Source organism: Rhinolophus sinicus, chromosome 5 (assembly GCF_057876585.1).
Source record: "Rhinolophus sinicus isolate RSI-liver-muscle chromosome 5, RSI-T2T, whole genome shotgun sequence".
Lineage (NCBI taxonomy): Eukaryota > Metazoa > Chordata > Mammalia > Chiroptera > Rhinolophidae > Rhinolophus > Rhinolophus sinicus.
In genome coordinates, this window is record NC_142505.1 from 47,755,931 (window position 1) to 47,783,876 (window position 27,946).

The 27,946-nt window shown below is 37.4% G+C and overlaps 1 protein-coding gene and 2 pseudogenes across 2 annotated transcripts; 2 read left to right on the forward strand and 1 right to left on the reverse strand.

Annotated features, from left to right (window-relative positions):
- Positions 1 to 758: 758 nt before the first annotated feature.
- On the reverse strand, positions 759 to 27,884 carry NEK4 (NIMA related kinase 4). Of its 2 annotated transcripts, XM_019724296.3 has the most exons (16): positions 27,563 to 27,869; positions 25,830 to 26,096; positions 24,695 to 24,892; positions 24,395 to 24,502; positions 18,906 to 19,060; positions 17,377 to 17,518; positions 14,234 to 14,462; positions 14,064 to 14,149; positions 9,300 to 9,449; positions 8,544 to 8,693; positions 8,001 to 8,067; positions 7,113 to 7,222; positions 6,037 to 6,125; positions 4,664 to 4,869; positions 3,822 to 3,955; positions 759 to 1,783 (listed from the first exon to the last, which is right to left on the reverse strand). In XM_019724296.3, the coding sequence occupies exons 1-16, from the start codon at positions 27,653 to 27,655 to the stop codon at positions 1,691 to 1,693; spliced, it is 2,277 nt and encodes a 758-aa protein (XP_019579855.1). In that variant the 5' UTR covers positions 27,656 to 27,869; the 3' UTR covers positions 759 to 1,690. The 2 variants fall into 2 exon arrangements, with proteins under 2 accessions (XP_019579855.1, XP_019579854.2); XM_019724295.3 differs by having other exon boundaries at positions 14,064 to 14,462; positions 27,563 to 27,884.
- On the forward strand, positions 16,371 to 16,985 carry LOC109443640 (small ribosomal subunit protein uS17 pseudogene; annotated as a pseudogene).
- Positions 21,236 to 21,794, forward strand: LOC109443572 (large ribosomal subunit protein eL28 pseudogene; annotated as a pseudogene).
- Positions 27,885 to 27,946: the final 62 nt, after the last annotated feature.

Below are 27,946 nucleotides of genomic sequence, written 5' to 3' on the forward strand. Positions count from 1 at the left end.
GAGCAAGGAGAGAATTTCCCTGGCTTTCTAAATATATGGAAATTAAGAAACTTATAAAAAAAAATCGAAACCAGAATTATTGACTTCAGAAACTAAAGTTAAAAAGAGTATCATATCAAAGTCTGAAATATGGCCAAAAGTATCTTAAATTTATAGTCTTAAAAATATGTTTTATAATTAAATACAAGAAATGATTAGGTGTTCAAGAAAAAAACCACAAAATAACCAAGATAGTAGGATAAAAACTGAATGAATATTTAAACAAAAATATATAGAATGGGAATAATAAAGTATGAGAGATTTTTTAATTCTAAGAATATGTACAACTTTATATCAACAAATTAGGAAACTTAAGTAAAATAAATGACTTTCCAGAAAGATGTAGAGTTCTGAAACATGCAAGAAATGGTGAATAAGTAGCTCAGGAAGACCAACAGTTTGCCAAAGATTTGCCCTCAACTGGGCACTAGGACTCGACGATTTTGTAGTTGAGTTCTAACAGACGCTTCAAAGTAAACATAAGAGGTCTTAGGAACCAAGCTATGAGCCTTATAAGGGCAGGAAGTATTGTTGTATTCACTATATCCCCAGAACCTGGCACACAAAATAAATAAAGGTCTGTTAAATGACTGGAAAGGGAGCATTTCATTAGAGTATTTTATGTGTGTGTGTATTTTCAAAGAAGACATTTTTAATGATAAAAAACTAAAAGCATTTCTGGAGCAGAATTCATTTGTAGAGTCCCTTCAATACAGAAGTGAAAATTTAATAATCAAGACTTTTATTTTATAAAAACTATTGCCCAAGTGGGCATTACCCCTTATTAAACAACTAATAAAATATACATAAGCATACATTTAAAACATGGGAAGACAACCAATATCTTGATATATAAGAAGCCAAACTTCAGGAGACAAATATGTCCAACATAACTAAAAGGAGCTGGACTCCACTGGACTCCATTTACAGATTACTTAACTGTAAAAAGAATTAGTGTTTAAGAAACGTTTTCACTGATGGAAAAATAAATCTAAAAAGCCAGCATGTAAAAACATTGATTTACAAAGCCAAAATAGCTCTTAATTTCAATTCTTGAATACCCTAAATGAGGTGTATCTTAACATGAAAATAAAATGTTAAATGCCCATCAGTATGTAAAGAAGGAATTCAATAGCTCAAGTATTAGATACAACTTTACATTCTTTGAATCTACTCCCAGAATTGTGACTTGACTTTAAAAAAAATAATTTATTAACTACTACCTAAGGTTATTAACAATGACAAATAGTATCAGTGGGCATACTATGTCATTTATTTCTCCTAGTGCTTTTATCACTATAGTATACTATAAAACTTCCAATCCAATATTATTTGGCTCTGTATTCAAGCTAATTAGTACCTTAAAAAAATAAAGTTCTAGATATAAAGTGGGTGGTTTAAGGCTCAGTAAACAGTAACCAAACAAAGTCTTAGATTTTTCCTCTTCAAGAGAATAAGATAGCGCCAAAGGTTTTTTTCTTTCGTTAACTTGCTTCATGTTACTCTGTTCTGTTTTTTTTCCAGTAAAAAAACCGAAAGGAGTTAAAAGGATGGTGAAGGGCGTCCTGTCCTCATTATAGGTTTGTTTCTGTGTAAGCCAAAAGCTTTTGAATATAGGTCTTTAGTTCTGGCAGCAGATAAGAATAAATTCTCAAAAATTCACATTTTCTTCAAAAAATTTCAACTGGCGAGCTTTTATACTGTAACTTGTATACTTTTCACCCATGTGCTCCCGCAAATGTACCTATTTGGAAAACATAAAAAGGAAATCAGTATGTAGTAGACAAAATATTTCTGTAATCTTAGAAGAAGGGTTTTTCTAAGCATGATACCAAAGGTGGAAAACCATATGGGAACATATTAATAGTTATGTTTACATAAAAATTTGAACTTCAAGATACAAAAAGTCATACGAAATTAAAGAGCAAATAAACTAGGGAAAATATTTCTAAAATACATACCAAAGAATTAATACCATTAATATATAAAGAACTCTTAGAATCAATAAAACAATAATACTAGAATATTAGAATTGATAAAAAAACAAAATCAGTCCCACAGACTATTCAGTAACGGTATTTACAAAATAATGCAAATGACCATTAATATAGAAAATTCAATCTGACTAGAAACAAAAACATTTACTATGTGACACTCAATGTATGTGGGTTGAAAGAAAAGCCTGCAACTAACACCTAATAATGTGTTTAACAAATGTCATGCACCTCCTGATACAATGCACTGAGAAGGACACGACATCACTTCTAAGGTATTCCTGCCCAAAATGCATAATCTGAATCTATTCATGAAGCCAGACAAATCCAAACCAAGGGGCATTTTATAAAACACTGTGCCCATACTCTTCAAAAATGTTAAGGTCATGAAAAACAAAGACTGAGTAACTTCCAGATTAAGGGATATATAACAAATAAATATAAAATGTAATCCTAATTGGTTGCACATTTGGCACGACAGCATGAGGAGCTCTGCAGACCCGTCCTTAGTGAAACAGGAATTATTTTATAAACCAACCATTTTAAAGTCTCTGGAAATGGTCCTAAAGACATACAGCAAATAAAGACATTTTTTCAAGAAAATCTAAAATTCAAGAACAGTGAGAGTCTGTGGTATTTAAACTAAGATCAACTGCCTCCCTCCCCACTCCCAGGCTCAGACAAAAATGACACCAGACTGGTGAAGCCAACAAAACAGGTGATTTCAACAAAATTAAAATGTTTTATGCTGTAAACAATGCCACTAAAAAGTGAAAAAACAACCACAGAATAGGACAATTTTTTGTAAATCATCTATCTGATAAAGGACTTCTATCCAGAATATATAAAGAACTCATACAAGTCAACAATAAAAAAGATAAATAATTTTAAAACGTGTAAAAGATCAAAATAGACATGTCTCCAAAAAAGATACACAATGGCCAATAGGCACATGAAAGATGTTCCACATTCATTACCCATTAGGGAAAAGCAAATCAAAACCATAATGAGAAATCACTGCCCACCCACTAGGATGGCTATAATAAAAATAAAGACAATAACAAGTGTTGACAAGGACGTGAAAAAATAAGAACCCTCACCCATCACTGGTGGGAATGTAAAATTGTGCAGCCACTTTGGAAGATAGTCTGGCCATTCTTCAAAATGTTAAACATAGACTTTCCATATAATTCAGCAATTTCCACCTCTAGGTACACACCCAAGAAAAATGAAAATATATGTCCACACAAAAACTTGTACATAAATATTCATAGCAGCATTATTCATAATAGCAAAAAAGGGGAAACAATCTAAATTTCCATCAGCTGATGAACAGATAAACAAAATGTGGTATAGCCATACAATGGGCTGTTATTTGGCCATATAAAGGAATGAAGCAGGTGATACATGCTACAACACGGATGAATCTTGAAAACATTACGCTTAGTGAAGGAAGCTAATCACAAAAGACCACATATTTTGTATGATTCCATTTAAATGAAATATCCAGAATAGGCAAATCTACAGAGACAGAAATATTAGTGTTTGCTTAAGGATGGGGGGCTTCAGGAATAATGAGGGACTGCCAATGGGTTCACGGTTCCTTTAGGAGGTAATTAAACATTCTAACATTAATTGTGGTGATAGTGGTACAACTATAAACGTACTGAAAACCACTGAACTATACACATTAAATGGGTAAAATGTATAGCATGTTAATTATATTTCAAAAGGCTGTTAAAAATATTCGATAGCATAAGCAGCTGACACAGCTAATAGGACACTCACCTCTCTCTCCAATTCATCCTCCTCTTCCAAAAGATCATACACCTGCTCTAAAAGCTGAATTCCCAGGCCCTGTATTACATCAGCTCTCAAGACTTCAACTATTCTTCTGATCTTTTCAGAACCTGGTATGATAACTAAAAAGCAATAACAAAGGCATGAAAAAATAAACACTTCACCACTGCAGCAAGAAGAATGCAGTGTTTAAAAAAAAAATCTTGTCATGTTAAAATTCTTTTCACTTTGACAAGAGTCTAGTTTAATGACTTCATATATTTTTAATGACCAAAAATGTATACAGGCATACCTCAGAGATATTGCAGGTTTGAGTCTACCTCAATAAGGTGAGTCACATGAATTTTTTGGTTTCCCAGTGCATATAAAAGTTATGTTTATACTATACTATAGTCTAATAAGTGTGCAATAGCATTATATATTTTTAATTAATTAATTTTCACTTACAATTGACAGTCAATATATATTAGTTTTAGATGTACAGCATAGTGATTAGACATTTATAGCATTACGTTTTAAAAAACAATGTATATACTTTAGTTAAAAAATACTTTATTGCTAAAATATGCTAGCCATCATCTAAGCACATTGGAAAAATGGAGCCAATAGATTTGTTCAATGCAGGGTTGCCACAAACCTTCAATTTGTAAAAATTTCATGCAACTTCTCAGTAACGCAACTTACATAAAACAAGATACACCTTTCATGGATATATCCAAGAGAAAAAATAAAAAGACAAAAAGAAATTGTAAGCATTAGCTCCTTGGTTTGACACATTTCTCCAATAAACATATGCTCTCCAGTTTGCTGTAAAAGAATAAACTGATCACCTAAGGGTAGCTTTTTAAAATGGAGGTCTTCTGTCTCTTCTGCAACTTTCCCATGAAGTATCAGCGTGTCCCGATACTTTCGATGAAGTTTAAATTCTGACACTGGATCTGGCACTGGGGGATCTTCACAGCTCTCTTTAGAGTCCAATTTTAGGGTCTGAGTCATCAATTGTACCAAATCAGTCATTTCATTTGTATGACCTTTCCTGGAAAAAAAAAAAAACAATTTCCCTTGTTAGACAGACCCTTCCACAGATAACAAGCATAAACTTTGGACAAAACACAAAAATCAGCTATGTGAAGGCAATGGAGAATATACAAAATCTGCAAGCATATTCTGGAGGAGAATCAACACCTTTTAGCCTAAGAGCAGGCCATAGGCAGCTATAAAGTACAACAGAAAACTCACAGTCTTTCTGGCCTGCAGAACCAAAGGACACAGTTCGAGACAACCACTACCATTAGAAAATGAGAGGAATACTGGAAAGGAGAGAGCCAGAAAGAGGAAGTCCAAGATTCTATGTATAAATTCTGCCCACTATTTCTAAGTTACTTAATTACATCCAAGTACAAAGCTAAGGATATTTAAAGAAATATAAAAATACCAGCCCCTAATGAGAGAATATTGACAATGTCTAGAATCCAGTCAAAAATACCAAACATGCGAAGATGCAGGAAAATAGCATACCTTTGTAAAGAGAAAAAAAGCAGGTAATAGAGACAGATCCCGAAGTGATGCAAGTGATATAATTAATGGATAAGGACATTAAAGCTATCATAATAATAATTATAAAGTTACTATAAATACATTCCATATGCCCAAAGTAGAGAAAAGCATTAAACATTAAAGAGAGGCATGGGAGACAAAAAAGACCCAAGTTGAACTCCTAGAAATGAAAAGTGCAAGTTAAATACATGAAATATGATTAACAATTAGACACTGCAGAAGATATAAGTGAATTCAAAGATATAACAATAGAATCTATGAAAAATAAAACAGAGAAAAAAGTCTAAAAAAATGAACACCATCAATGAGATGTGAAACACCTTTAAACAATTAATATATATATTATTAGAATCCTGAAGGAGGCAGGAGGAGGTCCAAAAAAATATTTGAAGAAATAATGGCCAAAAAATTTCCAAATCTGATGAAAACTATAAGCCCACAGATATAAGAAGACATTCATAAGAATGCTGAATGAAAATCAGATGTGTTCATTAGAAGAGATATTTTTAGACCTAGCATATACCAAAAAGCATTTATAATGTTATCAGTAACAATACTACAGGTCTGAATACTACTATAAACATACATTTAGGATGAATTCAAACAGAAACAGTTTATGAAGGGAGACAGAAAAATAAGAACTTACCCTTCCCTGGAATCCCCATCTGATTTATCTGTTGAACTTGTAGAAGAACTTAACTCCTCCTCAGAGAAACAGTGGGTGAGTTTCTTTTCCTATTAATGTTTGAAAAAACAAAATTCCACATGACATGACAACACAACCGGAATGCTACACATGAAACTGTCTTAAACGCAATGTCTAGATATAATGTGCACCTAGGACCAATTTAACAGGAGAAACTAATGGATATAAAAATTGAAGTTACTTTACCCAATGATGTCCCAGTTCACCCATGAAGTTCACAAGTGAAGCCTGAGGAACATCAAGGTGAAGTCTTTCAAGGCCCTGGAAAGGCTGAGCTATGAAGAAATTTCCTTTCCAGAGGAGAGTGGACAAACAGTTCTGGTGTTCCAACTCCTAAGCAGAGGGTTGGTACCATAAGGAATAGTGGTGTTTTAAACTAGATAGAATGCCACCTAAATAAAAGCAACCTTAGTTTGCTCATATGTGAGACTCTGTTAGGGTAACTTGATATAATTACACACAAATCTTACACCTTTGGAAAATGGAGAGGACCTTCTTAATTAGTGAAATGACTAAATCATAGAATACTGTTAAAGAAACAAATCTTCATTTCTTTCAAGGGCAGGGAGTTTCTATTTTTTAAAATAATAATTTGCTCTTAGAAATGTCAGTAACTGGAATACATGGTTGGAAACCTTGCAATTACCCATTTAGCCACCAGATGGTGCCCCTACATCATCCCTAGCTAAGAAGGTAAGGGATTTCGGCACAAACAGAAAACTGAGAAAACTGAGCACATGAGACTAAAATCTGCCCAGGTAGGTGGGTACATTGGTAATACAGCAGAATAAGCAAAGTGTTGCCTAGTGGAAGCCCTTTGGAAGTCTTAATGAAGCAAACACAATCCTTTTAATTATTATTGATCAGTTGTTTTTTTTTCTTATCAAGAGTGAAAAAGTGTAACTTAAGTCAGCGTTGTCCCAGAAATAAATGGAGCTGGCATTTATGAGGTTTCCTGTATTAGGCTTGCCAGATGTAGATATGTCCACCTTTTCGCTTAGAACTAAGTAATGTACCTGAGCAAAGCTTCGGCCAGAAGACAACCATCGGGCAGGGGTGGGCTGGCCTTCCTCTTGTGGCTTTCCTGGCCCGGCTGCACTCAGAGAAGCTCTCCTCATTGAAGGGTCTGAAAAAGTGACCACCCCCAGTGGTTGTTTGTGGTGGGCTGGCCTCAACAGAAAAGGGCTTTGCACTGGGTATGGAAGATACCCCAGCAAGGGCTGGCTAAGAAGTAACTCGGAGAGCATATTAATTATCACTCTGGTATCTGACACTTTAGTTCAAAGCTTGGCTCTAGGTCTTCCAGCTCTGTGATCTTGGGCAGGATACTTAACCTCTCTGAGCCTCAGTTTCCTCAGCTGCAAAATGGGGATAATGCTGCCTGCCTTTGACAGTAAATATGAAACGAGATAAGGCCCTTAACATGCTTACCATAATGCATGAGACATAGCTAGCATTCAATGAACGGAAACTGCTAGTGCTGTCTTTAGATAATAGTAATAGGAACGATCACAGCCCTCAGCCCTGGGCAGCATCATTCTTCTGGCTTCCTCTCTCTGTTCCTGAGAAGACAGCACTTCTTTGACCATCAAACTCTGAACATGGACACAAACTAAACACCCATTTTCTTGTCTGAAGTCTCCCAAGAGTTATTGACACTCAAAGCCCTCTTGCTCTCTTCTTAATATTCTCTTCCCCTGATAATACAAGTTCCAGATCCAACAGCCTATGCTGATTTGTTTTTAAAGGCTAGACTAAGAAATTTCTAAATTTCTTCCACATCAGTCTCCCAAATGTATTATTGATGCTTAAAAATTCTTAGCACCTCACAATCAGAACCAATGCTTACATACATGAGGGATACTAACAACCTCCAATAGATGAAGGAAACAGAACAACTTTACCTGAGGGGAGTATCTCTTCCTGTGACTGCTTTAGTCGCCTCCTCTCTCTTGCTGATAAAGGTCGATCCTTTTGAAGAAAGTCAGAGTTATTTCCACTTCTACTCACTATTCTTGTAACACCTACAATGCATGATGAGTCATCCAGCACTAGAGGAAAAGGCCTTGCACAGACTTTTAAAGGAGTGTCCGTTTGAAACCAGTCTGCAACAGGGTCACAACTACTAGCAAGGACTGATCACAGCCCTCATTTCTGGGAAGTACTGTACTCATTTTTAAAAGGGCAATTAGGGAATTTTGCATTTTCTCCATTCAGAATCTGCTTGGTCTCCTTAGTTAACCACAAGTGACCATCTCTGGTACTATAGAATCTGTTCGTTTCAATCAACGCTTCTGCTGAGAATCACAAATTTATCCCTTCCAGTGTTTGGCAAAAAGCAGGGCTAAAATATTTTAATATAAAACATCACAACATATGCAGGATTTTATAATAAAAAAAAACTCTATAAGAAGGTTTAAAAAAATCCAACATAACTCCCCACAAACCTTTGATGATGACATCTCACTGCTCCTCAAACTGCTCATGCACCCAGTGACCATTCTACTTTGGTTTTCAGGATTCTTTTGGGTTGATGTGACATCCACTTTTCCAACAGTGGGAAGAGAAGGCAAAAGGTGAGGAGGAGCCTCTTGGAACTTAGATAATTAAAAAGGGAGGAGATGATCAGTTTTATATGATAATAACCCACCTCCAAAGTTCTCCCATCAGTATGTCTCCTAGGTATTTGACTGTGATTTACTCTCAAAAACTTCAAAACACTGCATTTTTGGGGAAAGAAACTCTGCCAAAAGTGAATGACCATCTAAGAAGCTTATGAGAGGGTGCCTGTGAAAGCTACTTCAAGAAATGAGGTGTAAAAAAAAAATTAAAAAATAAATGAGGTGTAATATCTCAAAGAAAAAAAGAAATGAGGTATCAACATGATTTTATGCAGAAGATGAAGGAGAAACTTTTCTTCCATATAACAAGAAGGATCAGAGATTTACCGTTATCCTATTTCTCTAACTCTCCAAATGATCCCCATCTCTGCTGAGGAAAATAAAATTCTTACTTTGCTTCCAACTCACTGACATTTGAAAACTAATATTTAGCATCTTGCCATCATCACCCTTCTCATGTTCCTTGGATTTCTTGTGTGCCTTTTTGGCAACTGTTAATCATTCTAAATAGAAATTGAGATTCCTAAAGTCCACTTCCCAAGCAACAGCACAATGAGTTAGTTCAAAGAGGTCTCAGCCAACCTGTTTCTCTTCCCCACTGTGCTCAGTCTGCTCTCTTTTCTTCTGCCGTCTCTGTCGAGATAGGGAAGGCTCAGACCCAGATCGCTGTGGCTGTAAACATGGGTGGATTCTGTCCTCTTTTTCTGTAATACATTCACCAGCAACTTCATCCTTACAAAAAACAAAACAAAGAAAAAAACAAAATAATGATATAGCCTTTTGAATTTCTAAATGGTCGAACCCTCCATACCTACTTTTAAAATTCAAAATGAAAATGAGAAGGAGGAGTTGTCTTTCTCAAAATACATGCGTATTTGCAGTGGTGACAGGCAAAGACAAATGCTAACATCAGTTATTCATATGTTCTGGCTTTTTATCTTTTCCCAAATTAGGAAAAATATTTTAATTAAATTATTCATATTGTTATTAACCTGAAACTACTGATATTTGATTTAGTTTTTTTTAAAAAAATACCTTTTCATAACTTTTAATAGGTTTTCTATTCCAGAAAAATAAATATTTTAAATGAAATCCAATTTGATATATACATACTTCCAAGAAAAACATCAGTAATTTGGGTGCATCATGAAAAATGCTTTTTAAAGCAACATGAAAAGAGCACTGAGTTTGGAGTTAGATGGCGTTATATCTGAGAAACTTAATCTTCCTGAACCTCAGTTTATTTGTCTATAAACAGGTATAAGGCTTCACACATTTGTATGACTATTGGAGGATTAGTGAAGATGGTGCACTAAAGTACTTAGGACTATCTCTAGCACATATTAGATACTAGATATATTAGATGCTTAAAAATAACAGAGCTATTACTACCGTGTTTCCCCAAAAATAAGACCTAGCCAGACAATCAGCTCTAATGTGACTTTTGGAGGATTAATATTAATATAAGACCTGGTCTTATTTTACTATAAGACCTGGTATAATATATAATATAATATAATATAATATAATATAATATAATATAATATAATATGTAATATAATATAATACCCGGTCTTATTTTACTATAATATAAGACCCGGTCTTTAATATAATATAATGTAATGTAATATAATATAATAACCATTCTTATTTTACTATAAGACCCAGTCTTATAGTAAAATAAGAACGGTTATTAATTTTTGCTCCAAAAGATGCATTACAGCTGATTGTCCAGCTAGATCTTATTTTCGGGGAAACAGGGTAGCAGTAGTAATAATAAAATAAATTACCTATTAAGTTATAAAGATCACCAAGGATGTAGTATTTGATTGGGATAGCTGGTTTTAGAAACTAATTCATACCAAACATTAAAATAAAATAGATTCTTAAATTTTTGAAACAATTTTTAACTATTAGAATATCTAGGTTTTCAAGTAGATGGACACTGGTAATTGAATATGATTCAATCAACAATTTTTACCAAGAGCCCACTATGTGGTACATTTTACTAAGAAAAAAAGAACAATGTGATATTAATACAAGGTGAAATTGTTTCTAAGAGCCATTATCATTAAGACACTATCATCTGTCATTTAGATCCTCTGGCAAACACAAAACAATGACTCCCATAGGTAAGATAATTTGTTAAATTTATTCTTTCAAGAGTACACCTAACATTATATATAAAATGTAGCAAATGATTAAATTTTATAATATTATCACATAATAAGCAAGCTGAGCAAGAAGACCAAAATAATAAACAATGATTGATATAATTCTGAAGAGTGAAGTACATGTTTCTCTTCTGGTAATAAGCATATAGGCTGCTTAAAATGAAGCTTATACAAGTACAAGAGTGACAGAACAAATGACTCAGGGGATTTCTCCATGAAATCCAATTGTGCTGAAAAAAGTTCTTCCACTTTTAAAAACAATAACAACATAAAAAGAGGAACTGCTAGACATAAAATTCTATCAAACAAAAAAGCTGCTCTAAAAGTCTGATGTAATAAATGAATCTGACCAGGAACAAGATAAGGATGTTTACTCTCAGCACTTCTATCCAACATGTACTAGAGGTTCTAACCAGGGTGATTAGGCAAGAAAAATAAATAAAGATTGGAAAGGAAGAAGGAAAACTACCTCTATTCATAGATGACAGGATCTTATATTCAGAAAATCCTAAGGAGTCCAGTAAAAAAAATTGTTAGAACCAATAAATGAGCTCAGCAAGGCTGTAGGATATAAGATCAATATATAAAAATCAACTGTATTTCTATACACAAGCAATGAACACTATGAAAATGAAATTAAGAACACAATTCCATTTACAATAGTATCAAAAGGAATAAAATACTTAAAATTTCACAAAAGAAGTACAAGACTTGTACACTAAACACAATGAAATATCATTATAAGAAATTAAAGAAGACATAAATAAATTGAAAGACACCCTATGTTCATGGGTTGGAAGACATATTAAGATAGCAATATTCTGCAAATGATCTACAGATTCAATGCAATCCTTATCAAATCGCAGTTCCCCCCTTTTTTTCCCCAGAAATTGGCAGGCTGATATTAAAATTCATAGGGAAATTCAAAGGATCCAAAATAGCCAAAACATTGAAAAATAAGAATATAGATGGAAGACAAACTTCCCCATTTCAAAACTTACTACAAAACTACAATAATTAAGACAGTGTCTTACTGACATAAGGATAGACATATAAATCAGTGGGACAGAATTGAGAGTCTAGAAATAAACCATTATATATATGGTCTACTGATTTTTAACCAAGAGTGACAAGACAATTCAATGGGGGAAAGAATAATTTTTTAATAAATGGTCCTGGGATAACTGAATATTCACATACAAAAGAGTGAAGTCTTCACACCATACACAAAAATTAACTCAAAGTGAATCATAGACCTAAATATCAGAACTAAAACTATAAACTCTTAGAATACAACACAGGAGTAAATCTTCAAGCAACAACAACAAAAAATTGGATTTCATCAAAAGTAAAAACTTTTGTGCTTGAAAGGACACCATCAAGAAAGTAAAAGACAATCCACAGAATGAGAGACAATAATTTCAAACCTTTTATCTGATAAGAGACTGACATCTAGAATAAAGAATTCTTCCAACTCAACAATAAAGAGATAAACCAACTAAAAAATGGGCATAGCATCTGAACAGATATTTCTCCAAAGTAAGTACACCAAAGGCCAACAAGCACATGAAAAGATGCTCAGCATTGTTCATCAGTCATTAGGGAAATGCAAATCAAAATCACAATAAGATACCACTTCACACTTACTAGGATAGCTAGAATTTAGAAAAAACAGAAAACAAGAAGTGTTGGTGAAGATGTGGAGAAATTGCAACTCATATATTGCTGGTGGGAAGTAAAACATTGTAGTTGCTTTGGAAAACAATTCAAAAAGTTAAACAGAGTTACCATATGACCCAGCAATTTCACTCCCAGGTATATACCTTACAGAACTGAAAACATGTCCACACAAAAATTTGTACAAGATATTCACAGCACCATTATCCATAGTAGCCAAAAAGTGAAAACAACCCAAATGTTCATCAACTGATTAATGGATAAATAAAATATGGTATATACATACAGTAAAATTTATTTGGCAATAAAAAGAAATGAAATACCGGTACATGCTACAACATGCATAAACCTTGAAAACATTATGCTAAGTAAGAGAAGCCATACACAAAAGGCCATATATTGTACGATTCTACTTGTATGAAATGCTCAGAATAGGCAAATCCATATAGACAATTGGGTGCTGGCAGCTAGGAGCAAGGAGAAATAGAGAGAGACATTGAGGTGATATAAATGTTCTGGAATTAGACAGTAGTGATGATTGCAGAACTTTGTGAATATGCTAAAAACCACCGATTCAGTACTTTAAAAATTAAAAAATGGAAAAAATTAAAGAAGTGAATTTGATAGCCAAAGCAGAACAAATATAGTTTTATCTATAAGGTACTAAGATTCCAGTGTTCAGAGAACACTTAAGACTATATATTGGTTTCAATCCAATGACTTAAAATGACAAGAGCATTATACATGCATTTCTCCACAAAAACAAAACTTCATTAAAAACATTCAAATATAAACATATAAAATAGTTTTACTATGTTTATATAAAGTATGATGTTAAATAAAACATGCAATATATCAAATTCAAATATATATACAGCATAGATTATAAAATATAATCAATATACCTATTAAATATATTTTAAAATATTTTACACATAAAAAAGTAAAGTTAATCAAATGTTCTGGCTTTCTCTCCAATCCTCAGTTATTACCATTCTGCGTCTAATTTAGGCTTCTTTCCAAGTTCAAGTAGAAGATAGCCATTAAATTTGCTCAGAATAGTCTCTCAGTATCAAAATTTTGTTCCTTTCCTTTTCTTCTCTTCTTCCTTCCCCTTTGGTTCCAACACATAAATATTTTTTTATTCCTGAACTTAAGAAATCAAGATCAATCCACTAACTTTTCAAAAGCAAGAAGGAATGTGACACTATCTGTTGGAACTATCCATCAATTGGAGGACTAAGGAAGAGTGATACAGAAATAGGAAAAAACATACAAACAGTATGCTTCCATCAAGTACCCCATGCCAGGGCAAGAAGGGATCTAAATCCCTCAGGTCTCATCCTTTGGTTTCTATTATGTTTAAACTGGTACACAGAACAGCTGATTTTCCTAAAACAACAACTAGAGCACAACCAAACAACACAACCAACACCTTTATAACTGCAATTTCCAGTCTTCTCTCTGAAACCAGTACCTCATGCATATCACTCACCTGGTCCTTTGGCTTTTGGTCTTTGTTCAGGGACTGCAGAGTCTTCACTGGGTCATTCCTTTCCCCAGTGACATCATCAGAGGACCCTATAGGAATTAGGTTTCCAGGTCGAGTGCTGGACTTAGTGTTGTCCTGTAGCCTCTCTTTCACTTGAGAAATATTGCATTTACCTTCTAGCTCCTTAGAGTCAGCTAAGTGTCTTGGCTCATTTTCTTGAGTTAAGCCACCACTCAAGTCCCCTTCTGTAGGTAAGATGTCAATATTCACTCTACTGATTGTGGCTAGTGATTCTGTGGTGCTGCTCATGTCTGGTTTACAGGGGTGGCCTTTCAGATTTGCAGGTGTCTTCAAGGGGCCGATGACTATGTGTTTCTCTTGGGATAAACCTTTGTCTTTATCCTGAGTGAAAACATGCTTCCAAGTTATTACAGCACTCCTCACACAATATACAAATTTTAACTCAAAAGAGAACAAAATTTTAACTCAGAAAGTTAAAACATAGAATTACCATATGACCCGGAAATCCCACTCCTACCCCAAAGAGCTGAAATTTGGGACTTAAACAGATACTTGTGCACCAATGTTTATAGCAGCATTATTCACAATGGCCAAAAAGTGGAAACCACCCAAATGTTTATTAGCAGATAAATGAATAAAACAAATTGCGGTATACATAGTGGGACATATAAAGCCATAGAAAGGAATGAAGTTCTGAAACATGCTACAAGTATTATATAGTTCCACTTATATAAGATGCCTAGAACAGTCAAATTCATAGAGATGGAAAGTAGATCAGAGGTTACCAAGGCTGGGAGTAGGAAAAATGGAGAGTTGTTGCTCAATGGGTACAGAGTTTTTGTTTGGAATGATCAAAGGGTTTTGGAAGATAGAGCTGATGGTTGTGCAACACTTAATATAATTAAGGTCACTAAACTGTACACTTAAAAATGATTCAAAATGGCAAATTTTATGTTGTATCTTACCATAATAAAAAAAATTTAAAAGTGGGCCAACAACCTAAATATAAGAGCTAAAATTATAAAACTCCGAGAAGAAAACACAGGCATACATCGTCATGACTTTGGATTTGGCAAGCAATTCTTAGATATGGCACCAAAAGCACAAAAAAAGAGATAAACTGGGCTTCATCAAAATCAAAAACTTTTGTGCATAAAAGGACATTAGCAAGAAAATGAAAAAATAACCTACAGAATGAGACGAAATGTTTGTAAATCATAAGGGCCTAATATTCAGAATACAGAAAGAACTCTTAGAACTCAATGACAAAAAACAAATTTTGTTTTAAATTGGCAAAGGATTAGTAGACATTTTTCAAGGAAGGCATACAAATGGCCAATAATTTTGTGAAAAGATGCTCTGTCATTAGTCATTAGGGAAATGCAAATCAAAACTACAATGAGATACCATTTCACATCCCCTAGGATGGCTAAAATCAGAAAAACAGAAATAACGAGAGTTGGCAAGGTTATGAAACTTGGAACTCTCGTGGACTGCTAGTAATGTAAAATAGTCTAACTGGTATGGAAAACAGTGTGGTGGTTCCTCAAAAAGTTAAAGATAGAATTACCATATGACCCAGCAATTCCACTCCTAGGTATACACCCCAAAGAATTGAGAACAGGTACTCAAACAAATACTTGTATATATATGATCACAGCAATAGCCAAAAGGTGAGAATAAGCCAAGGTCCACCAAAGAATGAATGCATAAACAAAGTATAGTATATACATACAATGGGATATTATGCATATATAAAAATAAGTGAAGTATTGATACATGCTACATGGATGAACCTCAAAAATATTATGCTAAGTGAAAGAAGCCAAGACATAAAAGGTCACATACTCTTTGATTCCATTTATATGAAATATCTAGAATAGGAAAAACCATAGAGACAGAAACACATCGGTGGTTCCCAGGGGCTGGATGGGAATGAGGATGACTACCTAAGGGGTATGGGGTTTCCTCTTGGGGTGACGTAAAAATGTTTTGGAACGAGATAGAGGATGGTTGCACAACACTGTATATGTACTAAATGCAATTAATTATTCACTTTAAAATGGTTAACTTTACGTTATATAAATTTCACCTCAATAAAAAAATTTGTTAGAATAAAGTTATTATAGCACTGACTTCTTGGGCAGTTTGGATAAAGTGGGCTAAATGAATCACCCTCACCTGTACTTTCTTTACAATACCATTTAATTACACAACAGAATCTCCAGTAAAGCCTAACTAAGCATTTCACATAAAATAACTTGCTCTTTTTTATTCAGGTGCCTGTGAACATGGCAGACATTCAGACTGAGCGTGCCTACCAAAAGCAGCCAACCATCTTTCAAAATAAGAAGAGGGTCCTGCTTGGAGAAACTGGCAAAGAGAAGCTTTCGCGGTACTACAAGAACATTGGTCTGGGCTTTAAGACACCCAAGGAGGCCACTGAGGGCACCTACATTGACAAGAAATGCCCGTTTACTGGTAATGTCTCCATCCGAGGGCACATCCTATCTGGCGTAGTGACCAAGATGAAGATGCAGAGGGCCACTGTCATCCGCCGAAACTACCTCCACTACATTCGAAAGTACAACCGCTTTGAGAAGCGTCACAGGAACATGTCTGTGCACCTATCCCCCTGCTTCAGAGATGTCCAGATTGGTGACATTGTCACAGTGGGTGAGCACCAGCCCCTGAGCAAGACTGAGCACTTTAACGTGCTCAAGGTCACCAAGGCTGCAGGCACCAAGAAGCAATTCCAGAAATTCTGAGACTGGATACCTGCTCATTCCACTGAACAAAATAAAGTTATTTTCTCAGTAAAAAAAAAAAAAAAAAAAATCACTTGCATAGATAGCCTATTATTTTAATAGTTTCTAAAACACGTACTCTTTAAAAAGAAACAGGGGCGGCCAGATGGCTCAGTTGGTTAGAGTGCAAGCTCTTACCAACAGGGTTGCTAGTTCAATTCCCACATGGGCCAGTAAGCTGCACCCTCCACAACTAGATTGAAGACAACGAGCTGCCACTGAGCTTCCAGAGGGGCGGCCGGATGGCTCAGCTGGTTACAGCGCGAGCTCTCAACAACAAGGTTGCCGGTTCAATTCCCACATGGTATGGTGGGTTGTGCCCCCTACAACTAAAGATTGAAAATGGCAACCGGACTTGGAGCTGAGCTGCGCCCTCCACAACTAGAGTGAAGGACAACGATCTGGAACTGATGGGCACTGGAGAAACACACTGTTCCCCAATAAAAACTTTTTAAAAAATTATTTAAAAAAAAAAGAAAGAAACGTACCATTACATATGTCTTGGAGCCCTGAGAAGAGTGTGGTTGAGGGGGAACTACTTCATGACTTGATTCAGCCTTTTCAGAAACCGTGGAAGCAATGGGCTTGGATTTAGGGTCACCATTTTTAATATTATTTTTGGAGGTTTTTCTTTATGAGGAAGAAAAGAAGAAAAAGTTATTATCAATATAGTAAAGATTAAAGGTGTATATACATATATACATACGAGGAAATGTGTGTATGCATTACAGTCCCTTATAAAACTACTCAATTTGTAGAGAACAGTCTTCTAAAAACCAGGGGTACTCCACAGAACACTTGACCAGTACTATTCAAAAACAATCAAGGTCATGAAACATAAAGAAAATGAAAACTGTCACAGACCCAAGTTCACTAAGGAGACATGAGGACTAAATGTAATATAATCTTCTAGACTGGATCCTGGAACAGAAAAAAGTGTATTAGTGGAAAAACTGGGAAAAGCCGAATAAGTCTGGAGTTTAGTCAACAGTACGGTGCTGATGTTGGGTTCTCAGTACGAACAAATGTACCATTGTAATACAAGCTGTTAATGATAGGAGACACTGGGTGGTGGGCATGCAGCAAGTCTCTGCACTATCTCTGTAACTTTTCTGTAAGTACAAAATCATTCCGAAATAAAAAAATCTCTCAGAAATTGCCTCACATACTACAGAAGTACCAGCATAATTTTCATCTTCAAGTTTCACATGTTTTTAATACTACCACAACTGCTTTGCCACGTTCGAGAGTAAAAATGATTGGCATACTCAGCCTTGACTTGCACAGTAAATGTATGCAGAAATAATATCCCCAACTGTTTTAGTGTGACGTTTCTACAACTGGGCTAAACCTCTGGAAAAGTAAAAGGAAGCATAAAGACCAGCACTGCAGATGGAATGCCAAAGGTCTGTTTGGTGGGAAATTATAGACAAATAAACAAAAAGATGGTCTTTCTTTATCCCCTGGGGCCTTTCTAGCATTGCCTCCCAAATTTAACCTGTCACGAGGCAGAAATTGTGAAGGTCTTGTCCAGCCCTAAGTCTTAGCTCCTGAAGAGCTGTTTAGTGAAGGCAGGACCTACAAGCCCAAGAAATAAATTATTTTTCTCTTGAGAAAAATTATTTTCTCGTGAGAAGTTATGAGTAAAGAAGGAACTTTACGAAAGCTCTCAGAAATTTCCGCACTATATTTTAGATGTGACTATTGTCTCACATAGTAAATAATGTATTATAATAGGTTTCTTAGATAATCTCTCATTTTAACATGGTTTCTAAAACATGTCTCTTTACAAGACAAATTCTGTATGTCTTAGAACCCCCTGAGGAAGGGTAAAATGGTTCTCTAAATTTCTGACTTTAGCAATTAAACAAATCTTACCACGATTACCACATAATCATGCAATTTAATTTTATGTTTAAAAGAAACTCACCATAAATTCTTGCACATGAAAATTATAGAAGCCACCCTCTTTTATTCCATCTATATAGCCCAGCTATTTGCAAGGGAAATATCTTACGCCTTTGTGGCCTCCAAAAACAAGGAGATTTGGCGCTTTATGTAAGGCTGCCTCAGGATGCTCCTCACAGAGGGTCTTTCTTCAGGCCTTTTGCTCAGCATTGTTCTTATCAGTTCTGCCAGCTCTGGGCTATAATCTTTCGGCATTGGTGGCAGCTACAAAGAGAAATAATACTGCAATTATGACTAATGGTATTGTAAAGTAAATGAAGGTAAAAGTTTTCTAATATTTATTTTAAGTCCTTATACACATAAGCACAAAATAACCACTGTACTGATTGGTCTACAGAAAGTGTACTGGTGTCCTGGTTATACTAGCAGGCTGTAAGATTATAAAACTATATCCTTCAAACCAGCAATCCCATTTGAGGACTCTCTCCTTCAGAAATAAGGGAATGAGTACCGAAAGATTTACGTACTGGGATAGTCACTGCAGTATCGTGCTTGCGGTAGTAAACAACTGGAAACAGTTGAACAACTGACAACTTCAATGTCCATAATGGACTTGTGGAATAGACTATGGTACATCCTTCTAATAAAATACTAGGCAGCCTCTTATAAAATGAGTACAGGTACTACCCTGGAAAGATGTCCCTCAGATATTAAGTCAAAAAATCAAGTTGTGTACCAATGTGTACAATCTGCTTCCATTTCAGTTACTTTTTTAAAGTATCTGTGTGTATAGGGTGCTAGAGTTATGTCTGTATAATACAGGGAAAGGGAAGAAGGCCATGCATCAATTGTTAGCAATGGTTATCTCCAGAGGATAAAAATGGATAAGAGAGGAAAATTTCTTTCCTTTTTTTAAAAAAGATTTTATTGGGGAAGGGGAACAGGACTTTACTGGGGAACAGTGTGTACTTTCAGGACTTTTTTTTTTTTCTTTCTGAGTCAAGTTGTTGTCCTTTCAATCTTAGTTGTGGAGGGTGCCATTCAGCTTCAAGCTGTTGTCCTTTCAGTCTTAGTTGTGGAGGGCGCAGCTCAGCTCCTCAGCTCCAGGTCCAGTTGCTGTTGCTAGTTGCAGGGGGCGCAGCCCACCATCCCTTGCGGGAGTCAAACCAGCAAACTTGTGGTTGAGAGGACGCGCTCCAACCAACTGAGCCATCCGGGAGCTCAGCGGCAGCTCAGCTCAAGGTGCCATGTTCAATCTTTAGTTGCAGGGGGCTCTGACCACCATCACTTACGGGACTCGAGGAATCGAACTGGCAACCTTGTGGTTGAGAGCTCACGCTCCAACCATCTGAGCCATCCGGGAGGCCGCTCAGCTCAAGGTGCCATGTTCAATCTTAGTTGCAGGGGGCGGAGCCCACCATCCCTTGCGGGACTCGAGAAGTTGAACTGGCAACCTTGTGGTTGAGAGCCCACTGGCCCATGTGGGAATCGAACCGGCAGCCTTCAGAGTTAGGAGCACAGAGCTCCAACTGCCTGAGCCACCGGGCCGACCCCTCTCTCCTTTCTTGTTTGATTCTTTAACTAATAGAATTATGGGCAAATTTTACTTTTTCTTTTTCAATATTTCTCAAATTAAAAAATTAAATGAAAGATCCCTGGTCAGAATGGCAGAGTAAATAAATACTGTGCTTGCCTCCTCTCACAACCACATCAAAATTACAACTAAACTACAGAACAATCATCGTTGAGAATTGCCTGGAGTCTAACTGAACAGAAGTCCCATATTAAGGATATACAGCACAAGCCACCTCAAGACTGGTAGGAGGGGCAGACGTGGAATGGGCTAGTCCCACACACATGTGTGTGACTGTTAAAAATTGGGAAGGATATCTCAGCTGTGGAGATCCCCCCACACAGCCCCGGAGGAGCAAGTGGGTCCCAGCCACACACCAGGCTCCCCAGCCTAGGGTTCCAGTGCTGGGGAGAAAAGTCCCCATAACTTTTGGCTGTAAAAACCAGTGGAGATCGTGGCTGGGTGAGACAGAAGGCAGCTGCAGTCCTAGGCACTCTTCTGAAAGGGCCTGTGCATGGACTTACTCGTTGATGGACTCACTTACTCTGAGCGCCAGTGATGGGGCAATAGCTAGAAAGGTATGAGGGACATACGGCAAGTACTGAGTTGTCTGGTTTCAGGGCGAGGGCTAGACTGGCAGCTTTCTTCCAGACAGAAGTGCTACAAGAATCCATTGTTTCTCTGTTGAGCCCTCCCCAGCCCGGCATGGAAACACAGTCAGCTGCCATATCTGAATCACCATCAACCTGGCTAACACCATTCATCCACATCGCCCTGGTGATTCCCTGAGACCCCACCCCACCCAACTTCTGGACACACTCAAGCCTCTTCCAGTGGCTTTTCCATACAAACGCCTATCTTGACTCATGCTGTGGAGTTTCCTAAAATCTCTCAAAGGTTCACAAAAGCCCAACAAGCAATGGAGGGTTGTGTGCAACTGCTCCAGCTTCCTGACCAAAAGGAACAAGCAGACTTATAACACCAAGACCAATAATCTGAAGGCCCACAACTCCTTCTGCTACAATGGGCTGATTCACTGCAAGATGGTGGGTGTGGAGCCAGCAGCCAATGGCAAAGGTGTCGTGGTTGTCATTAAGCAGAGATCAAGCCAGCGAAAGCCAGCCACCTTCTATGTGTGGACCACCATCAACGAGAATGCCCGGACCACCTTCAGCAGCATCTGGCACATGATCCACAAGAACAAATACTGCCTGGACTTGCACATGGCCACCATCTGCAGAGCCAGTGCCATCCTGTGTAGCCAGAAGTCTGTGACGTTGATGAGGAAGTGGGCTCACCCCACCAACAGCTCCTGAGCACCTCCACCACAAAGCAATAAAGCATAAAGTGTCAGCTGACTTTCTCCAAAAAAGAAAAAAAAGAAAAGAAACATGTCCTAAATTAAAGAACAGAACAAATCTCCAAAAAAAGAACTAAACAAAATAGAGACAAGCAATCTATCCAATGCAGGGTTCAAAACACTGGTTATAAGGATACTCAATGATCTCCGTGGGAACTTCAACAAAGAGATAGGAAACATAAAAATAGAGATAGGAAACATAAAAAAAGAACCAGTCAGAAATAAAGAATACAATAACTGAAATGAAGAATACATTAGAGAGAATCAAGAGTAGTTTTGATGAAGCAGAGAACTGAATCAATGATTTAGAAGGTAGCAGAACACACCTAATCAGAACTGCAAAAAGAACACCAAAAAATAAGGATAGTTTAAGGGGCCTCTGGGACAATATCAAGCCTACCAATATTTTCATCTTAGGTGTACAGAAGGAGAAGATAGAAAGCAAGCAACTGAAAATCTATTTAAAGAAATAATAATGGAAAACTTCCCTAACCTGGAGAAAGAAAGAGATATACAGGCTCAGGAAGCACAGAGAGTCCCAAACAAGATAAACCCAAAGAGGCCCACACTAAGACACATCATAATTAAAATGCCAAAGATTAAAGACAAAGAAAGAATCTTAAAGCAGTGAGAGAAAAGCAGTTAGTTACCTACAAGGGAGCTCTCATAAGACTGTCAGCTGATTTCTCAACAGAAACTTTGCAGGTCAGAAGGGATTGCCACAAAATATTCAAAGTGATGAAACGCAAGGACCTATAACCAAGATTATTCTACCCAACAAAGCTATCATTTAGAATCAAAAGAGACAGAAAGAACTTCCCAGACAAGAAAAAGCTAAAGGAGTTCATTCACCACCAAACCATTACTAAAAGGAATCTTAAAGGGACTTAAGACAAAAAAAAAGATAAAAGATAAAAAATATGAATAATAAAATGGCAATAACTACATATCTATCAATAATTACCTTAAATGTAAATGGATTAAATGCTCCAATCAAAAGACACAGGAGGGCTGAATGGATAAGAACACAAGACCCTTACATATGCTGCCTACAAGAGACTCACTTCAGATCAAAAGACACACACAGACCGAAAGTGAAGGGAAGAAAAAAGATATTTTATGAAAATAGAAATGGAAAAAAAATAGCTAGGGTAGCAATACTTATACCAAACAAAATAAATATTCAAACAAAGGCTATAACAAAAACAAAGAAAGACCCAGTAATCCCACTTCCTGGTATTTATCTGAAGAAACCCAAAACGATAATTCAAGGAGAAGTGGGCATCCATACATTCATTATACCATTGTTTACAATTGCCATGATGTGGAGGCAGCCTGGATGCCCATCGATGGATGAATGGATAAAGAGGAGGGGGTACATATATACAGTGGAATATTGCTTGGCCATGGAACACAATGGGTTCTTGCCATCTGCAGCAGCAGATAACCAGGAGAATATTATGCTGAGTGGAATATGTCAGATAGAGAAAGACATATGCAAAGTGATTTCGCTTATATGTGGAATCTACAGAACAAAATAAACAAACAGAACAGAAACAAACTCATAGATACAGAGAACATTTTGATGGTTGCCAGATGGGAAGGGGTCTGGGGGGTTGGGGAGGGTGAAAAAGGGGACGGGATTAAGAAGTACAAACTGGTTGTTACAAAGTAGTCGTGGGGTTGTAAAGTAAAGCATAGAGAATATAGTCAATAATATAGTAATAACTATGTATAGTGCCAGGTGGGTACTAGACTAGTTAGGGGGATTACTTTTTAAGTTATATAAATGTCTAACCACTATGCTACACACCTGAAATTAATATAAAATAATAATGAATTTCAACTATAATTGAAAAATTAAAAAAGGGGGGTTAAGGTGAAGGGAATAAGAGGTCCAAATTTTGAGGTATAAAACAATTAAGTCATGTACAGCATAGGGAATATATAGTCAATAATATTGTGATAGTGTGGTACGGTGTCAGATGGTTGCTGGACTTATCCTGTGATCACTGCTTTAGGTACATAAGTGTTGAATAACCATGTTGTACCCCTGAAACTAATATAATAATGTATGTTAGCTATATTTTAATAAAACTTTTTTACAAAATTTAAATGAGCCTTGGTGCGATAATAAAATCAGTGGGTAATTTATAGCCTTAAATTTAATGTTATGTGGAAGCTTGACACTGCAGAAAGCAACTAGCCTCATGGAACTAATATATAAAGTTGGTCACTTTGGCATCTGTATCATACACAATGCTTTCTGCAATTCTTAACTGGTTACTGGTGACGGTGACGATTATCAAAGGAGCAACAAGTTCAAAGAGAGTGGACTCATTTTAAATGGGGCGCATTTAACTATAAGTGGCGTAGAAGAAGCTATCCATAGTATCTCAGGGTACCTGCAAGTCCTATGGCTACAGGTCGTGGATTTCAACAAGCCAATTTCTCAGAGCCATTAAGCCACTTTTACAAATTCATACTAAGAAATGATCCATTCTTTCTCCTCTAGTTCAACCTTCCCCACGGAAAGGACCCACAATTCTTAACTATCCACCCAACATCAATGATTACTCACTTTTGCCAGTACCTACTTACAAAGCTGTATTAAATTAACCTTGCTCCAAATATTAAACACAATTAGTTCCAGAATATACTTTACCTTTCCTTCAATAATCCGATAAACTAAAGAATTCATGTCTTTTGCATTGAAAGCATGCTTCAGGGTGGCCATTTCATAAACACAGCATCCCAGAGCCCAAACATCAGACTAGAAAAGAAAAATAGTAAATGGTTATATGTCAGGATGCCTTATTTATATTTTTCCTCTTAAAAAAAGAAAAGACATTTTCCTTAAACCAATTCACAGAGAATTCTTTGACTTTCAGTATTCTGATGGGCTTTGAAATTATGAATACTGTCCTAGAGACAAGGTAAGCTGGTATACACAGCCCAATCCTACCTTATAGTTATAGGGTTTGTTTGAGAACAATTCAGGGCTCATGTAATAGGGTGTGCCAATGAGAGTGCTAGCCATATCACAGTGGTTCTCTAACACTCGGGCAATTCCTAGGTCACCCACTTTGATGATGTTTGTTCTTGTTAGGAAGACATTTTGAGTTTTCAGATCTCGGTGAAGGATGTGTTTTTCATGCAAATACTGAAAAGAGAAATAAAATTTCATTAAGGTGAATGTACTTATCTACTTATTTATTCCTGACTTCTTACATGTCGTCAATAATTGCATGAGTTAAAGAGCCTTAGTTACCTATCTATCAAAATACTGTTATTTTACAGTCTCTAAATAAAAAGTATAATTTACAACTTTCCAAAGTAAAAAAAAGTTCAATGCATTAATTTGCCCAGTAGCATTCACAATTGTTTCCTGGCGCCTTGACTATTATACCGTTTATTGTTATATGCATCCAGTTAAAAAAAAAAAACATGCTTACAAACTCCCACTGAAGGTAGAAAAACAACTTATACAAGGTCAGATGCAATTTCCTCTCAGACTCATAAAATCTGCAGCTTTAAATATTTTCAAATATAACAGGACCACTTTTATTTAGAGAGAGTATCTTAGAATTTAAACGACAAGATCAATTAATACTGGAGAAATCTGCCCAGTTCCAGAGTGGTATTTCATAAACAGTCTCACTTTTGAATATGTGTATATTAAAACACAAACATGTTTTGCATTTCCACTCACTCTGCCACAGAGTTAAAGCCCAAATCCCCACAGTTTAGACATATTAATTAGCCCAACCACCTTTCAGTATGACACAGCTGACCAGCTGGTAACAAACATGGTCATTCCTTGCTCTTTGTCAACTCAGGGCACTTAAAATGGACTTTGCTATAAATATTAAATGAATAGAGCACTGGCTTCCCCTCCAATTAGACATGAAATCCATGCCTACTTCAATATGGATATCACTCATTCAGAAACATTCCAACGCTGCAACACGAGCAACTGGGTCCACTTCAAAAAACATACATTTTTTTGCATGTACGCATTTGGGGAAGAATTTTCCTAAAATACACCTGTTATCCCCGTCCCCTTGAAGCAAGTGGGATGCTGTGAGTCTGGACAGTACCTGCAGAGCCATGGCGATCTGAACAAACCACTCCACTACCTGACTCTCAGGCAGAAGCTGCCCTTTCTGCTCCTTAAGCTTTCGGTACAGATCACCTCCTTCACAGAAGCCCATGACGATGTATAGCAGACCGTCCCCTCCCTCCCATGACTCCTTGTAGGTGACAATATTGGGGTGCTTCAGCTGAGACAACAGCTGGGCTTCCTGTTCAGCAGCTCGCCGCTCTCGGCTGGAGGCATTTCGGAGGTTCAATTTTTTGATAACATACTACAAAGAAAACACGTGTGTTTACAATGTGCAAATAAACATACAACTTTATAGGTTCAGAAGCATTTAAGGGTTCTCCTGAATGTCCTTAAAACCAATCTTCTGGAGCCTGTCCAACAACCTAGTCATTTTGTTATTCACAAAGCACAAAATTGAGAAAAACATTTGCTATCACTAACAGTACTTTTTACGTTAGACTTACAGCAGGCTGCGGTCACAAAAAATTTTTGCAGATAGAATGGGTCCATTGGTTGCATTAGATACTCAAGGGGATCGATAGCCCAATAACATTATAAATCACTGATCCTCAACATACAAAATTATTCCCACTTAAAAAAAATCAATATTCTCTAGCACTTAAAACATTGCCCTCAATCAATTGAAAGATCATACAATTCGTTATTCAACAAACACATACATAAATGTGCTTTGTAAAATGTAAACTACTGCTCAAATGTGAGGGGCTATTATTACAGCTAGACCCCACCCTCGACTCAAAAAATCCAGTGACCATCTCTCCCTCTTTGTCTACTGAATCAATTTCTTACGCCTGAGCTTTTGTTCCAGGCAGAGCAACCATCGCCTGAGACAAGGCAGAATAGGCGAGAGGGACTTATACTTAGGTGGACATCTCTAAGCTTCTCTGGGGCAGTTCTGTTGTCTTGGTATAATTATTAATAGTGTCTCCTTTCAGTTTCAAAATTGTCCCAGATTGTACAATATGGTCACCCTACTTATAAACCACAATAAAGAATTGGCTTGTTATCCTGAGGGTAATGGGATAAAGTGCTTTAAGCAAATGCGTGACATTAGATGTAAGTTTAAAACAATCACCAAGACTGCAATGAAAGTGATGGATTGGAGAAGAGCAAGTCATGTGGCAGGGAAGACCAATGAGAGGCCTTGACAATAGTTTACAATGATGTCCTGGATTGGGGTGGTACTAGTGGAGATGGAGAAGAGGTCTGTTGTCTCAGTGGACAGATGAATGGGGGTGGGGAGGAGTGGGGAGTCAAGAATGACTCCCTGGTGTCCAGCTTGGGCAACTGGCTGGTTGGTGGTGCTATTCACTGAAATGTGGATCATGAGAGAAGGTGTGGTAGGAAGGTGACGAGTTGAGTTTTAAGTGAGTCAGGTCAGACATATGGGGCCTGTCAGTCAAGGAGTAACGCTTGCCAGGCACTGTGCTAGGTCCTGGGAATGCATGATCTCACAGGGTTGTGGAGAGTGGGGGAAAGTGCACAGATGGACACCAATTAATTCCAAAGGAGAACTACAGGGTGTTTGCTCGGAGTGCATATTACAGAAAGGTATGCCCTAGTCTTCGTGGTATGGGACATTTGCCCTGAGGGCGTGCCATCCGAGGTGAGTTCCCTTCAGACCACCCCTGGGGCCTAACCTTTGGATGGTGCCCTCGGGGAACCCCTGCGTGCCCCCCGCCCCCTGTAGGGCCCAACTTCGCAGACCTGCCTGCCGTCCCGCCGGTGTCTCACGAGCGTCACCTCCCCGTAGCTGCCCCTGCCCACGACACGCAGGTAGCAGTAGGCGGCCAAGGGCATTTTCCCGGCGCCGGCCCACAGTCGGGATGCGGCGGAAGCGGCAGTAGCGGAAGGCAGGGCAGCAGGCCACGGCGGGAGGCCCCGCTCATGCCCGAAAGGCTGCGGTGCCCGCGGCTGCGAAGGCAGCCCGGCCCCGGCGCGAACGCGCAGGCCGAGCCCACAGCGACACCGCTGCCATAGCGATCCCAGCCAGCACAGCCACGCGCATGCGCCGGCGGCCTGGGCGGATCCACAGAGCGGAGGTACCAATTGGCCAGAGCGGCTCCGCCTTCCCCGGAGGACCCGCCATAG

Coding starts and splice junctions, on each gene's coding strand:
- NEK4 (XM_019724295.3), bottom strand. CDS start 27,655: ATGCCCTTGGCCGCCTACTGCTACCTGCGTGTCGTGGGCAGGGGCAGC. Junction 26,097..27,562: donor ACCGGCGGGACGGCAGGCAG/GTCTGCGAAGTT, acceptor TTTTCTTTGTAG/TATGTTATCAAAAAATTGAA. Junction 17,519..18,905: donor TTTTTGGAGGCCACAAAGGC/GTAAGATATTTC, acceptor TTCCTCATAAAG/AAAAACCTCCAAAAATAATA.